At 47.3% G+C, this 14,433-nt stretch overlaps 1 protein-coding gene across 1 annotated transcript; it reads left to right on the top strand.

The window, feature by feature from the left end:
- Positions 1–5,253: 5,253 nt before the first annotated feature.
- On the top strand, positions 5,254–7,858 carry LOC124648949 (NADH--cytochrome b5 reductase 1-like). The gene is made up of 9 exons (XM_047188629.1): positions 5,254–5,383; positions 5,781–5,922; positions 6,107–6,197; positions 6,313–6,390; positions 6,597–6,677; positions 6,768–6,857; positions 7,007–7,072; positions 7,263–7,349; positions 7,461–7,858. The coding sequence occupies exons 1-9, from the start codon at positions 5,272–5,274 to the stop codon at positions 7,551–7,553; spliced, it is 840 nt and encodes a 279-aa protein (XP_047044585.1). The 5' UTR covers positions 5,254–5,271; the 3' UTR covers positions 7,554–7,858.
- The last annotated feature ends 6,575 nt before the right edge of the window (positions 7,859–14,433 follow it).

Here is a 14,433-nt window from a genome sequence, read left to right as displayed (position 1 = left end):
TAAGTTGGGGTTAGCTTGGCTGGCTGATAACACGTCCTTTTCGTCATCATCCAAAGCAGCCCACCTGCAAATTAATCCTGTTGCTGGTGCTGCTGGGGTTTTTGCTCTATTTTGTCGGTCTGCTAACTAACTTGTCGGCTTGTTTTCTTCACACGCTAAATGAGGGGGAAATGGGTGGAATATACAAGATAATGGATTCGGTCGAGGTGTTTCTCCTTCAGATATTTTGTGTCCGATTTTCGACAAAGTTGATAGCAAGCAAGAAATCCGGTATAAAGTGTGAGGTTAACGTAAAACATGCGTTTTTAAGCGGTTATCCAGCTAGCTAGTGCTTGCAAGTTGTTGTCCTACACACTTAGCGACACGTGGGAGGGTCTGTTTGGTGGGAGCTAATTTTGCTATAGCGTGTCACACTTTTTTTCCCCCAAACTTGCCTAATCTTAGGTGAGCACCCTCTTGGTTTGGCCATGAGAATTTTGCATTTTTTTAATGTATGTGAATATATAAAGATTGATTGTCTAAGGTGTGGAAATCCACTTTGACTCGCAGATCAGATGTTACCATTGTGAAAAAATACAATTCAAAATGTAAAAAAAAAAAGAATAATCGATGTACATCTTGGACTATCTAAAGTTTCAAGCAAAACAGTATTGCGGCCTGTGCAAAGAGACAATTCCTGGAGACAGATAGCCTTTAGGGAGATTTTTGTGTGTGTTTTCTTTACCACGATACTACATAGTATGTAAATTTTCACAAAAAATTCGGACATGTAGAAGACACAAACACCTACATTGTCAAAAAGGAAAATACTTTGAAAATATATATTTCGAGTATTTTAAAGTGAAATATTCGCAATTGGAGCATCTCCTCCCATGAGCCAAAGCGAACGACGGTGTGGCTAGAATCAAACACTCATCTAACTTACCTAAATTGAGTGTGACAATCTATAACAAGGCATTGTCACGAAACCCAAAAAAACATCCTTTACATGCTTGCCTAAGCTCGCACTATAACTGTAGCCGAAACCCCTTCCATCATCGTCGCATCTGCCTTCCAAGCCTTCCAAGGCGTACTAGGTTGTGCCTCGAGCAAGAAAAGAAATATGGAAGGTTAACTAAATCTTTGTTGTTTTTGTTCTTGAGAAGGACTTAGGTGATTAGGGTTCCCTGCCTTCTGTCGGTGCTGCCGCCGATCTGCCTTGCCTCACATGAACTTAGGGTCATGGAGGAGGCTAGGTGGATCCCGATCCTTATTGGCGGGAGGGCTCCATTTTTGTTATGTTTTCCTCGGTACATTCAGGGTTTATGTCAGGAAGACGTGGCGGTGGCGACTCCCTGAAGATAGAATAAAGTCCTCCCCATCTAGCCCCCATTTCGGTGATGCGTGTCTAGGCTCATCGGAGGGAGTGTGGAGGTTTGTCTCCGGCGGATCTTGCTAGATTTGGTCCGTGTGTCTTCTGATCTACGATTCTCTTCATCAACGACAGTTGCCCTGGTTACTTGGGGTCTGGATGACCACTTCTCGTCTATGTACTACACCAAGCTCTCTACAATGATAAGCTTTGCTCTGCTTCAATGAGGGAGGGGCGAGGACGGTGGACACATTCGGCTCGCTACAGTATTTGTAGTCGTCGCTAGGTGTACAAAGACCTACTGTAAGTTTTATTGTTTTTAGATTTTCTTATATACTAGTCTTGTGAATTATGAATAGATTGGAGCACTCTTCAAAGAAAAAACCCACTATGGATCGTTGTTTCAGCTCTTCCTCTTTGGTAGGCCAGTTAACTGGCGGGATTGACTTATCGCCGTGATCTTTCTACAGATCAACAACTTCTGTGTGACTTTGCTGGTTCGAACAGCAAGCTAAATATTCGCGACGCTTTCAGCCGCAAGGAAGGAAGAAAGGTGAATCACGCAAGCGCCCACGTCGACATGTCGTCATCGCTCATCAGCGTTCTAGCCTGGGATTGAGACGGAAATGGGCCGTTCTGCTCTTAGCTCGCTTTCTGATTCTTCCAGTTTCCCCATTTTTCGGCCCACTGCACAACGGGACACCGAGAACGCCGCGAGTAGTTTGATCGAGAGCGGCGCAGTTCACGCGGCCTGCCATGCTCGAAAAACGCCTGCCCGCCCGCCGCGGGGCCTACCAACCCGAGGAAAAAGCATGGGCAGCTTTTAGGTGCAACTGCGATCGTCTATGTCGTATGTAGGATGACGTTTGAAAAGTTTGGAAAACAGGCCACACTGACATACGTAAGGCTCGTCTCAAACTAAAATTTGATATATAGTGTACCCAGAAACAAAAACGTCGAAGCCTTTTCAGCCACCATTCATGGCAGAGTTGAGTTCGTGGTCTTCTCGTGATCATATATGGATCGAAATCGATATCGACGGATCTAGAAAGTTTTGATAGTGCAGAGCAACAAAGATCCTGGGATGTATGTGCACTGCGTTTTATTATATTTTTCATCTTCTTTCGTTGACATACATGACATAATCTTAGGATGAGGCCTGCTCCACCCTAACAACGGCCGGTTGGATCCGCCCATAGAAATCTGTCTAAGAGCATCTCCACTCGTCCCCCCGACGAGGCCCCCGAGCGACGTTTTTTCCATCCGGACGGCGAAATTCGGCCCAGTCGCGCCCCCGGTTCCTCGTTTTCGTCCGGATTTGGCCCTTAATCCATCCGGCGAGCCCACGCCAACCCCGGCCCCGGAGCGCGCTCGGGGACTCGGACGAAACGAAAGCGCGCGAAACGGCGTGTGGACCCGCGTAGTCGGCGGCCGGAAAACCAAATCTCGTGATTTTCCCTCCAATTTGCTTGCATTTCCCCATTCCCTCCAATTTGCTTGCATATCCCCATTCTCTCCCGCCGAAATCCCCCAATCTCCTCGTCTTCCAGCTCCAGTTCCTGGCGGCGTCTTCTCGTCCACCACCACTCTCCGACAGGATGCAGGCGTCGATCGACAAGTGCTGGGCCGACTTGAGATCGCACGCCGACGGGAGGAACGACAAGTTCGACGGCAGGTGGCGGGAGATGCTCGCCAACCAAGGCGCCCGGATCGCCCTGTCGAAGACGACGGTGGCGGCGAAGAAGAGGAACACGGACTTGGCGTTCCTCGTGGGCGGCGGCGACATGGAACCGATGGACGAGGAGACGAGGAATTGGTACCGGGGCCACCGCAACGACATCCTCCGAGCCACTACGTCGTCTCCGCCGGCTCCTACCTCGTCTACCTCACCATCTACCTCGTCGACTGCGGCGCTGCCGACGTCCACTGCCGCCGCCGCTTCATCGTCGCCCGCCGCAGCGCCGCTTCGGCCACGGCGTGTGAGGAAGCGGGTCCGTCGGACACCGCCGTGCCGGCGGGACTGCCGACGAGCACTGTCTCCGTGTAATTTCCCTCCGATCGCCGATCCGTGGCCGATCCTTTTGCTCCTTTTGCCGATCAACTGCCCGTACTTGTAGCGCGGGACGGCGATTTGTTTGAATTTAAACTCTATCCGCCGAACTCCGGGTGGACGACTGGAAATATGGCACTCCCCACGACTTAATTTCGTCCAATCCGGCGGTAGTTTCGTCCGGATTTGGGCGTGGGGAGCGCCAACGAGTGGGGATGCTCTAAATTCCTTCAACATTGTATACAAGATCTGCATCTCATGTCTAGCTAGCTTGGGCCATTTCACCTCATACGTGTAGATTATACTAGCTTCTCCCTCACACCCGTCACACACATCTACTATGTGTATGTGTTGGTGCCTTTGTCGATGAAGACCACGGCGGTAGACATGCATGAGACATGATTATGATGTTATTGTTATACTTGACGAGATTCACCTAACTCCCAATACGAAAAAAAAAGTGATGGACGTGATGTTCGATGGTTGTGTACAAGGAAAAATATGAGGCGGTCGGCTAGACATTTGGATGGATAACGATAAGGAGAGGGAAGAGTTGTGCCGATAGTAAAGAGGTGTATTAAGCTCTACAATTACCAAAAAGAAGAAGAAAGGAGGTGATGATGCATAAATATTGTATATATATGACGTGGAAAGGAACTAGCGGGGGAGTTGGTGGTCTTACAAGAAACTATATGTTGTGCATCAACATGATCCACATGTTGAGAGGATAACCTTCTCCTTCCAAGTTAGGATGGCATACTTAGATAGTGATTAAATTTTTGTGTCTTCTAAATGCAAATTTGTTATAGAAGCAATAAAATGACTCATATGATCATGTTATCGATAGATCATGACTCTTAGTCAAGAATCATCGATTCTAATGGTATCCTCTGCACATCTTCAACTATCTTAGGTGGCAAGACAAATAATTACTCCCTCCGTTCGGATATAATTGATGCGGAGTCAAGGCTAGCTAGTGGGGGATGTATGCATGTTCGCATGTCGATTAAACAAGAACAAAGGTAGTAGTTGGTAACATATAATTGCATGCGTCTTTAGTAAACATTCACCATAACATCTAGAAGGACACCCCCAAAAGTAGAGTAGTCTGGACTCTTTGGTCCTACACGTCATTTAGAGTCGATGGTAAAACAACCTATACAGGATAATCACATCTTACATAGAATCTACACGAAGAGCGGAGAAATTTTTAATAGCCATGAATGCATTCATATGCAACGAGCAAATTTTCTAGGGCTCGGGTAGGGTGGCTTCTTAGGGGAGGACAAATGGGAAGTTGCCATGTGGCAAGGAGGAAAATAGGGAATTGTGATCCATTATTCACCTCAAGATCTGACGGTTGTGTTTGCTTCGCGGGAAAGATTTTGAATCGAGATCCGATAGCTGGAGATGTGATTGCGATGTGGGGCGGGCAAGATTCCAAAGTCCATACGCTCCATATGATTTCCCATTTTCTTTATGTTCTCTACATCAACAGATCGTTCCACCCACATGATCAGACTAAGAGTCAACGAAAGTCTAGCTAATGCAACTTCGAAAAGAAAATCTAGCTAATGTAGAAACTAAGATGCCCTAATGACACAGCTACCACTAACGGAACAGACCCAACATTTTCCATGCATCTGCACCGTCCGATCAACGATCGAACGGTGCAGATCACTCGCACGGGCAATAGAAGCCTCCAACGAAAAGAGTGACCAACCCCCGTCTTCTCCACCTCGCCGTCTCCCTCCTCCAAACTCCCCCCACCTACCCCTCCCCATCGCCACACCACTCTCATAAATCCCGAGCCCCACGCAAATCTCTCCTCGCCAGCAGCGAGCCCACTAGAGACGAAGATTGCTGGCTGATGGAGTTCCTGCAGGGGCAGAGCGTGGAGACCACGGTGGCCGTCGCCGTCGCTGTCGTTGCCGTGGCCGCCGGCGCCGGATTCATCCTCCTCCGCAGCAAGAAACCCAAGGGTACGTCCGCGCGCTAAACCGTACCGATTGATGGGCATTCACGCGTGCGTGGTCGAGCTCTGTCCGGCGCGTCCCACACCGATTGGTGTGTGGGTTCTGTGGATCGCGGATGCTCTGCTGGGGGGAGTTGATCTGAACTGAATCATGTGGGTCGATAGAGATAACTATTGGTATCTTTGAACCTGTTCAGTCTTTATCCAGAGTTGCAGTATGATTCGACTGTTTAGCTCGCGTTTATTTGCATCTGCAGATTCTATGCAACTTTTAAGCAGTCCTTGCGATTCATTTTACATAATCTTACTAATTCTGGGCAGACAGTTCCCGCTACTTATAGCAAGATTCCCGCCTTTTAATCTTGTGGGTGATTGTAAGTGTGCGCTATGATTTGTCCCCTTAGGCTGCTTGGATGCTGAGAACTTCAGGGAGTTCAAGCTTGTGCAGAAGAATCAGATCAGTCATAATGTGGCCAAGTTCAAATTTGCTCTCCCGACACCTACTTCTGTGTTGGGCCTTCCAATTGGCCAGCATATAAGCTGCAGGTTTGGGCACATCCTCGTTTCTTTCCTGATTATCACGAAAATGCAAAGTTTCGATGCATTGATAGAAAAGAGAGTTTTATCCTGATATACGAGTCATGGTTTTCAGCCAGAAAATTCCTTTTCTGGTCCGAAGAGTGAGTACTTTTTTTATAATTTGGTTGTTCTGCATGTTACCTGGTTGCAGAGGGCAGGATGCTACTGGGGAGGAAGTAATCAAACCTTATACTCCTACAACGCTGGATTCTGATATCGGATACTTTGAGCTTGTTATTAAGGTAACTGTTATTGAACATGTTCTCTTTATTTTACCGCTGCGTTGTTTTGTCTCGGCATCTTTTCTTGTGCTGATGTTGTGAATTCACCTTAAATTTTTCATTTCAAATTATATAGATGTATCCCCAAGGAAGAATGTCTCATCATTTTCGTGAGATGAAAGTTGGTGACTATATGTCTGTGAAGGGGCCCAAGGTATGTCTATCTTTCTGTTCATATATACTCTGCTTCATTTGGGCATTTTTCGTACATTTATGTGGATTTAATTTTATCGTGTCTGTACATCCCCTGAAACATAACTGACACTACACTGCATAATTTTGCTTATGAAATGTGCGAACTCAGAATGGTATGCATGTTCTTTCGATGTGGAGATTAAATGAATTCATCTCTCATTCTAGGGCCGTTTCAAGTACCAACCTGGACAAGTGCGGGCATTTGGTATGATAGCTGGAGGATCAGGAATTACCCCAATGTTCCAAGTAATAGATGGTCCAAAGTTCTTTGCGGGCAGTTAATATTCGAAACAATTCTGTAAGTACTGAGCAACGCATCTTGCTATCTTCTTGTAGGTCACAAGGGCAATTCTTGAGAACCCAAATGACAGTACGAAAGTCCACTTGATCTACGCTAATGTCACGTATGATGACATTCTTCTGCAGGTATGATTTTATTCGCAAACCTTCTGCTTTTGGGTTACTTCGTCTTACACTATGACCTCTTTATGATGAATGCAGCTTACTATGGCGGTATGGTTGTGTTGATTGCTGGTGTTTAGACTAATGTTTATTTCTTTGTTCGATTCATTCAGGAAGAACTCGACAATCTGGCTAAGAACTATCCTGATCGCTTCAAGATCTACTATGTCTTGAATCAGGTTTATATTCTGTCCTGAAGTTTAGAACTTTATCTCGTGACCTGTAATAAATTACTTGGCTAACCCTTTCTGTTTTCCTAGTATTAACTTTTACACATTAACCTAGTGTTGACTCTTTCTCTAGCACAATATATTATGCTGAAGTTCCTAGCATACACCTTACATCATACACGTTGTTTTTCACGTGCAGCCACCTACAGTCTGGGATGGTGGTGTTGGGTTTGTTTCGAAGGACATGATCCAGAGTCACTGTCCAGCGCCTGCTGCAGACATTCAGGTAAGTGTCGAGTCTTCACTGAACCACTGAACAGTGAACCATCAGTTCTATGTGAAAGCTTACGCGTTTTTCATCTAGCAGAATGTGACACCGTGTAACTGTTCGTTTCAGATATTGAGATGTGGACCTCCTCCGATGAACAAAGCCATGGCTGCTCACCTAGACGACATTGGCTACACCAAGGAAATGCAGTTCCAGTTCTAGGTTCCGACGGGTGGGAAACCTACCAAAATAACGATTGCCGCATGGCCTTTCTCATTCAATTCAGTTTGACATTGGGCCGATTGGTGCCATTTAGCTCATACAGACGAACCCCCATAGTCGATACAGCGGCATAATTTGACTGAGTGATACAAAACCTAGTTGAGTTGGAGCGCTATTGTGCCGTGCCAGTTGTCTGCGGATGTTATCCCATTTCAGACGTGAAGCAGCTGCTTCTTGTGTGAGGAATGTTTCTTCATGTTGTACGTTGCTTTCCGCTTTGCAATAAAGAAAGGATTGACACATGATGCTCCGTTGAAGACATGAAACTGTCAATTTTAACAATCAACCTCCCATAGTAGTAATATAGTTTCCCCTAGAGGTTAAAATCCACAGTAGTATGGCTTTACATATAAAACTTCTGTATTTTGGAAGCAGTACATGTAGTAACAAATACTATTTTGATACGATGTACCCAAACAGTTTAGTACGGAACAACAGCTCTCATTTTCCCCTTCGCTCTCCCTCTCCTCTCCTTTCTTGTTGAGGGTTGTCTCCGTTGCTTTGGCTCCTCTTCCCCTCTCCTCCAGCGGCCTCGCTAGCCGGAGTGGGTGGGGAATGAGAGGCTGACTCTCTCCTGTAGATAGGGGTAGTTGTAGGTTGTTGTTTTTCCATGTGGAGTATGGCTTTATGGCACGAAGGATGTTCTCGCTAGCGCTACCGCGCGGTGGTAGGAGATGCTCGTTGCAGCAAGTCCTCGGTTTGTTCCCATGGTGGTGGCGCCGTATAGGGAAGAGCGACAAAGAGTCCTTTAATAAGTGCGCTGGAGTTCTAGAGTTTGGGATCCCCGCCAGATGTGGCCGTCAAGGTGACGACTGGGATGGCTAGACTCCAGGGTCTGGAGTTCTTGGAGATGGTGGTGAAGCTGCAATCGGCAGAGTTTCTCAACGATGGTGACATCAAGCCCAAGCTATGTTTGACCAAGGTGAAGGCCACTCCGCCCTCTGGTGCTCCATGCACCGGTGTATTTCCATCCTCCTCGCCGACATGCCTCTGCGGAGGATCTTCCTCGACCACGGTGCGGCGCCGCACGCCATCCCTGTCCCAAGTGGTCTTGTCCCCGACGGCAAGGAAGGTGGTCGTTTCTGCTGGTCCAAGATCAACAGTGGTGGAGAAGAAAAAATAGTTTAATACGCACTAGTATATACTCCCTTTGTTTCTCGATATAAGCAATGTAGTTTTTTGAGAAAAAGTTCAAAATATAAGGCATATTGCATTGCACTACTCTTTTGGAGATTTTATAATAGGAATTTGATTATGTTTTCTTATCTTATGTAAAGTCCTCTATTTTCTCATGTTAATTATTTAGGGGTAATCTTGCTCAAAACTTGTGTAACTTTCTTTCTAGATCCGCAAAACTACACAAATAGGAAGTACTTTTTTCGATCAAGGAGCATAGCCCCAGCCTCTGCATCCAAAGGATGCACACAACTTTTTTCTTTATTAAATTATTCGCAATGCCTTACAAAGGGAATACAAAAATCAATCTCGAAGCCTCATTCCTAGCGACAACTCGCTATACCTACTATGAAGGGGGGCCATGAACAAGGCCATACTCCCTGACGGTACACCAACATACATCATCCAAAAAGCAAAACCCTGAGGGTGTGCCATTGCACACGTCGCAAAGTTCGCAACCGCCATCTATCTCGAACCCATATCCAAGCAAGATCAACGTATGGACCGTGTCAGGCCTGCCGTCGATGTCACCATAACACCAAACAGCTCCACCATCCTGCCCGCGTCCAGCAATCCTCGCCCGTCTTCGATACCCCGTAACTCCACGCCGCTGAGAATCATCGACGACAACGTGGTAGATGAACATCACTCCACCAAAAACCACCTCCATCCAACTGCTGCTCCAAAAACGATGCCCCAAGAGGTAGCACGACGCAGGAAGCGCCGTCATCGTCCGATCCTGGCTGGATCTAGTCCCCCAGAGCAACACGAGTGAGTTCCCACGGACTGCGACGACGATGCCTTCAAGAAGGAAGCGACGCTTAACGCCGCCATAGCCCGCCAATCTTGACACGGTTTTCACCGACAGCCGCGAGTCCCCAACTCGGCGAGAGCAAACGGAGATGCCAGCAAAGATGATACCATCGCAGGGGAACGACGCCAATAGCCGCCGCCATCATCCACCAAGAACGAACTCAAGGCTCGGTGTTCACCGGTGACCCCTTCGCCGTTAGCTCGTCGTCGACTAGATCTTCATCGCCGGGGTAGAGGGATCTCGTGATCCGCCACCCCAGCAACCAGCCGACCTCCTCCGGCGAAGAAGAAAGCCGCCTCCACCGTCGAACCCAAAGCTGCTGCCCCGGGCGACCTCGTACCGCGGGAGAAGCCCAAGATCATCGCCCCTCACCGGCGAGAGGCGGAGGGAAAGGCGTTGTCCGCCACCACCAGCCACCACCGGCATGCCGCCGATGGGAGGCGGTGACAAGGTATCGACTTGTCAATGCCTACAGATTGTAGACTAGGGTTTTCGTGGAAGTAGAGGGCAAGTAGATCTCGAGGGTTTTAGCCGGAAAGGTACTCGACAGCTAGAAAACTAGGGTTGTGTTGATAATGAAATCGATCCTTTCTTCGTCCCTCGACTCCCCCTTATATAGGAGGCAGAGCCGAGGGTTTCGTATTACACAAGTTACAGATTCGGGAGACTCTTTGAGTTTGACCCGTAAAGTTACAAATATCTTTATTCCTAATACAATTCTATCTTTCCATGTAGACGGTTATTTGGGCTTCCAGGCTTCATATTCCTTCGAGTCATGGGCCTTCAGTAAACCCCGGGTACCATCTTCGGCAGACCCATTGGGGATGCCTATGTCAGTAGCCCCCGAGATTTTGCTTGAATCGAAGAATAAAGTAAAATCTCCATCATTACAATTAACATATGATTTCTACGAGTATATGAATAATTTTCATAAAACAATTATATATTGGATAATGGTAGATGGGGCTGGTTCATCTGACGGATCAGGTACTGCTCTCGTGGCAATCCCGCAAAAACCTACTTCAAGGTCAAGTACCTGGACTTGACCTCGGTATACTAGCGTAATTCGACATGTGCCGCTTAAGGTCTTACCATATGCCGAATTCCAATACCTAACCCGTCCGTTATGATTTTTCTTCGCATCTGTTGATACGGAAAAAAGTAGCAGAGCGCATTCATGTGCGATACCACGCCACACATGAAAGATCCCGGGGTCTTACCTTCGTAAAGTATTACGACATTCAGAGATTAAATCGCGACTAAGGCACTCTGAGAATATATTGTCGAGTGCTTTTTCCGGCTGTTGGAATGGCACATTTGTTCGAGTCAAATGATGACTTATTATATTGACTTATGAAGAGTTATTATCTTAACTTGAAATATACTTATTTTAACTTCTTCAATTTCATCGGGTACGCAACAAGCGTTCCCGATGGGAGTAGCCCCCGAGGCTACAACTAAGTGCTTGTACTTGGTTGTAGGCTCACCGTTTTATTATCTTGTAACTGTATTGTAGGCTTGTCGCCTATTTTCCCATCTTTACCGGGTGCGCGATTAGCGGTCCCGATGGGAGTAGCCCCCGAGACTACAGTCGAGTATTTATACTTGGCTGTAGGTCATGTTTGACTTGTTTGAGACAACTCCATATGAAACTCCTTATAAAAGTAGCCCCCGAGCATTTGAAAAAATACTTGTATTTGATCAAAGGCTCCCGGAATTATTTTGTCTGCATCATTAATACTCCTTCACCGCCAATCTTCGAAGAACTGCAGTCGAAATTTCCCTTATAGTGACATCAGCACTGACGATGGCCACGATCGTTTTATTGGGAAGTTGCGGGTTCTGTCGTGTCACTGACCTGTGGGCTCCAAACACTACGTCGCTTGACACGTTACGCAAGTGGGGGCACACGTCCTCCGCTTTTCCTAGCACGCGTACTGCAGCGCCTGTTTAGTTACCTCAAAGTATAAAGACTCTTGTGCCCTTGTAGACACATGTAAGGCATCGAATCCATTTCCCTTCCATCTAACGACGCGATGAATCAATCCTTTCCTATAAACCATCGTCTTCTTCCTTATTCTTTCCCCTTCGCTGCGCCGTTCAAATCTCCTCTCTCTCTCCTTCGCCATTGCCATCCTCAAACTCTGCTCCCTTGCGCTGCCAAACACTCTCCTTTCCGCCAAAGCTTGCTCCATGCCTCCACGCCTAAGGCTAGCCAAACACTCTGCTCCAAAGACCACTGCTGCTATGGAGGATGTGGAGATCTCCGGATGGGAGAGATCCAAGCTCTCCAACCAGGACAAGAGGAGCCTCAAGAAGCTTGGCTTGGCGTAGAAGGAGGACTCCGTCATCTTCCCCGGCGATGAGAGTGCTCCAAAGCCTCGAATCGGATATCGGGTAACCTTCGTTGACCATCTCATCCACGGTCTCTCCATCCCTGTCCATGAATTTCTACATGGACTTCTATTTGTTTATGGGATTCAGCTGCACCAGTTTACCTCAAATTCCATCCTTCATATCTCCCATTTCATCACCCTCTGCGAATGTTTCCTCGGGACCCATCTCCATTGGGGCCTGTGAAAACATATCTTCTACCTCCGGCACAACAACTCTCGCAGCGTTGTCTATAATGTAGGCGGCGTGTGCATTTGCGTCCGACCCGACGTAGATTATTTTGATGCCAAGTTCCCCGATTCCGTCCAAGGATGGCGCAAGAGGTGGTTGTACATGAAAGACGAATCTGTCGGCAACCAGGAGTATGGCATTGCTCCTTTTGATGGTGCCACGAAAATCGTGAGACGTCGATCCTGGAACGCCGAAGCTTCTGCCGAAGAAAAAACGGCTACCGACGCTCTGATGAAACGCATCCATCAACTCTAGAATACCCACGGTAAAGAGCTATCGGGTATTCAGATTACCGCGTACTTCCTTAGGATCAGGGTGCAACCTCTACAAGCTCGCAAAAATCCCCTTTGGATGTATGCTGGCGAGGAAGACGTTGATCGCATTTCCAAGGACCTTGCTATGAAGGACCTGGAAAAGCTTATTCGACGATTTTCTTCATTGAGCAAGAAAGATGAGGTTCCAGTCTCTTGTCGGGTGGAGCCATACAGCGGCAGCCACCCCCTTCCCAAGGTAAATGATACATCCTCGAGTTGCTCTTTTCTTTTTTTGACTGCTCTATATTGTTTATATTTTGTGGGTTCATCTATACACTTGTCCTTGCAGAACCATCAAGTCTTGACTTCTCTGTCCCCCTTCCTGAAGGCGGAGAGGTAGATGAGCAAGCCATTGTCCATGATGACCCACAAGAATCTACTCCTCTAGAGAGTGAAGTCGCTGCATCTAACAAATCCGCGGCTTACTCCGAAAAGGAAACTGAGTCAGAGGCTTCTGAATCAGCGCGCTCTCCTCCTTCCGTTGTTTCTCCAAGGAACAAAAGGAAAAGGGGAGAAGTCAAAGATTCCAGCACCTCCAAGCCCACTGGGTCACCTGTCGAGGAAACGTCCCCTGAAGAAGAGGGTGGCTTCTTCCCTTACGACGATGCTATCATTAGCTTGTAAGTTACGATGTTTCTTATGTTTGCATATTTCCTGTGAATATATTCTCATGTTTCTTTCCTGACAGAGGCGAAGAAGAACCCGTTGCCAATATGGCGGCTCCAACGAGCACGTCGAATACCATGTTCTTTCTGAAGCACGCCGTGCTGCGGAAGAACCTTCATCTCCTCGCCAGCAAGATGTGGAAGCATCGACTCCTGTCGCTAGCCCACGAGCCCCTTCGCCGAAAATACCAAGGATTGGGCTTGGCGAGAGCCACGACTTTTTCGCTGGTAGTTCGACGACTCCTTCGTTGGATGATGTAAGTTTTCTTGCAACTATATTGTTTATCGTTTGTCCAGGTTTTCCCCTCTGAGCTTGTCTGTCGACTTTCTTTTTGCAGCCTCTGATGAAACATTTCATCAATCTCGGTACTCAATATATTGGGTATCGTGATACCGTCGAAGATTTGAAAGGTAAACCTTGCTTCCTGCAGATAGGGTTTTTTTTAATTTTCCTTAACTAAACTGTGTTGTATTTTGACTTAAAATTCCTGCAACTTCTCCTTTCGCCAGAGGCTCTCGCCAAAGCCAACAAACGCGCCGATGATCTTGCTGTCAAAATTGATCAAAGCGAAAAAGCTCGGAAGAAAGCTTAGCAAGACGCTGCCTCTGTTGGAGATGTTCGGAAAAGGCTCCATCTCGCTGAAAATGCTTTGAGCGAGAAGACGACTCAACAAATTGCGCGTGAAGAGGCCATCATAGTCCGCTTAGAATCGCAAAATCGGCGCTTTGTCAGTAAGTTATTTGATCACCTCTCTCAAGGTTCTTCTAAGATTGGCTCTCCACATATTTTTTGATAAACCCGAATTTTGTTTCAGCAGGAAAAATGGGTGAAGATTTTGTCCTTCGGGAAGCTGAGGAGGATCGTCTTCTCGACGCCCTCTGCATCCTTGAACTTCATGGGGATCTGGCGCGCAGCAGTATTGTCGATGCGCGGACCGTGTTCACACGCCTCTTCCCCTACTTCTTCCCCAAGCATAAACAACCAGATGCCTTCTCTGAGCTTGCCAAGCGCTTCATTCCTGAGGAGGATCTTGGGCTGGCTTTTCGGCAAGAAAACTTAAAGGTTGGAGTTGAAGGTACCATAGCCCTGGTTGCCGAAAGCCAGCAAAACGTCGACTGGGCGAAAGCTGGTGAAACGAAGGGAATAAACAAGGAGAAGTGGAAGTCCTTGGTGAAGGCTGCCAAGCCGCACTGTAAGAAGATTCTCTCCTTCCTCGGATGGATAC

The sequence above is a fragment of the Lolium rigidum genome, chromosome 4 (genome assembly GCF_022539505.1).
Source record: "Lolium rigidum isolate FL_2022 chromosome 4, APGP_CSIRO_Lrig_0.1, whole genome shotgun sequence".
NCBI classification, from domain to species: Eukaryota; Viridiplantae; Streptophyta; class Magnoliopsida; order Poales; family Poaceae; genus Lolium; species Lolium rigidum.
The sequence above is the reverse complement of the archived record's forward strand: the minus strand, read 5'-3'. Positions and strand labels throughout refer to the sequence as shown.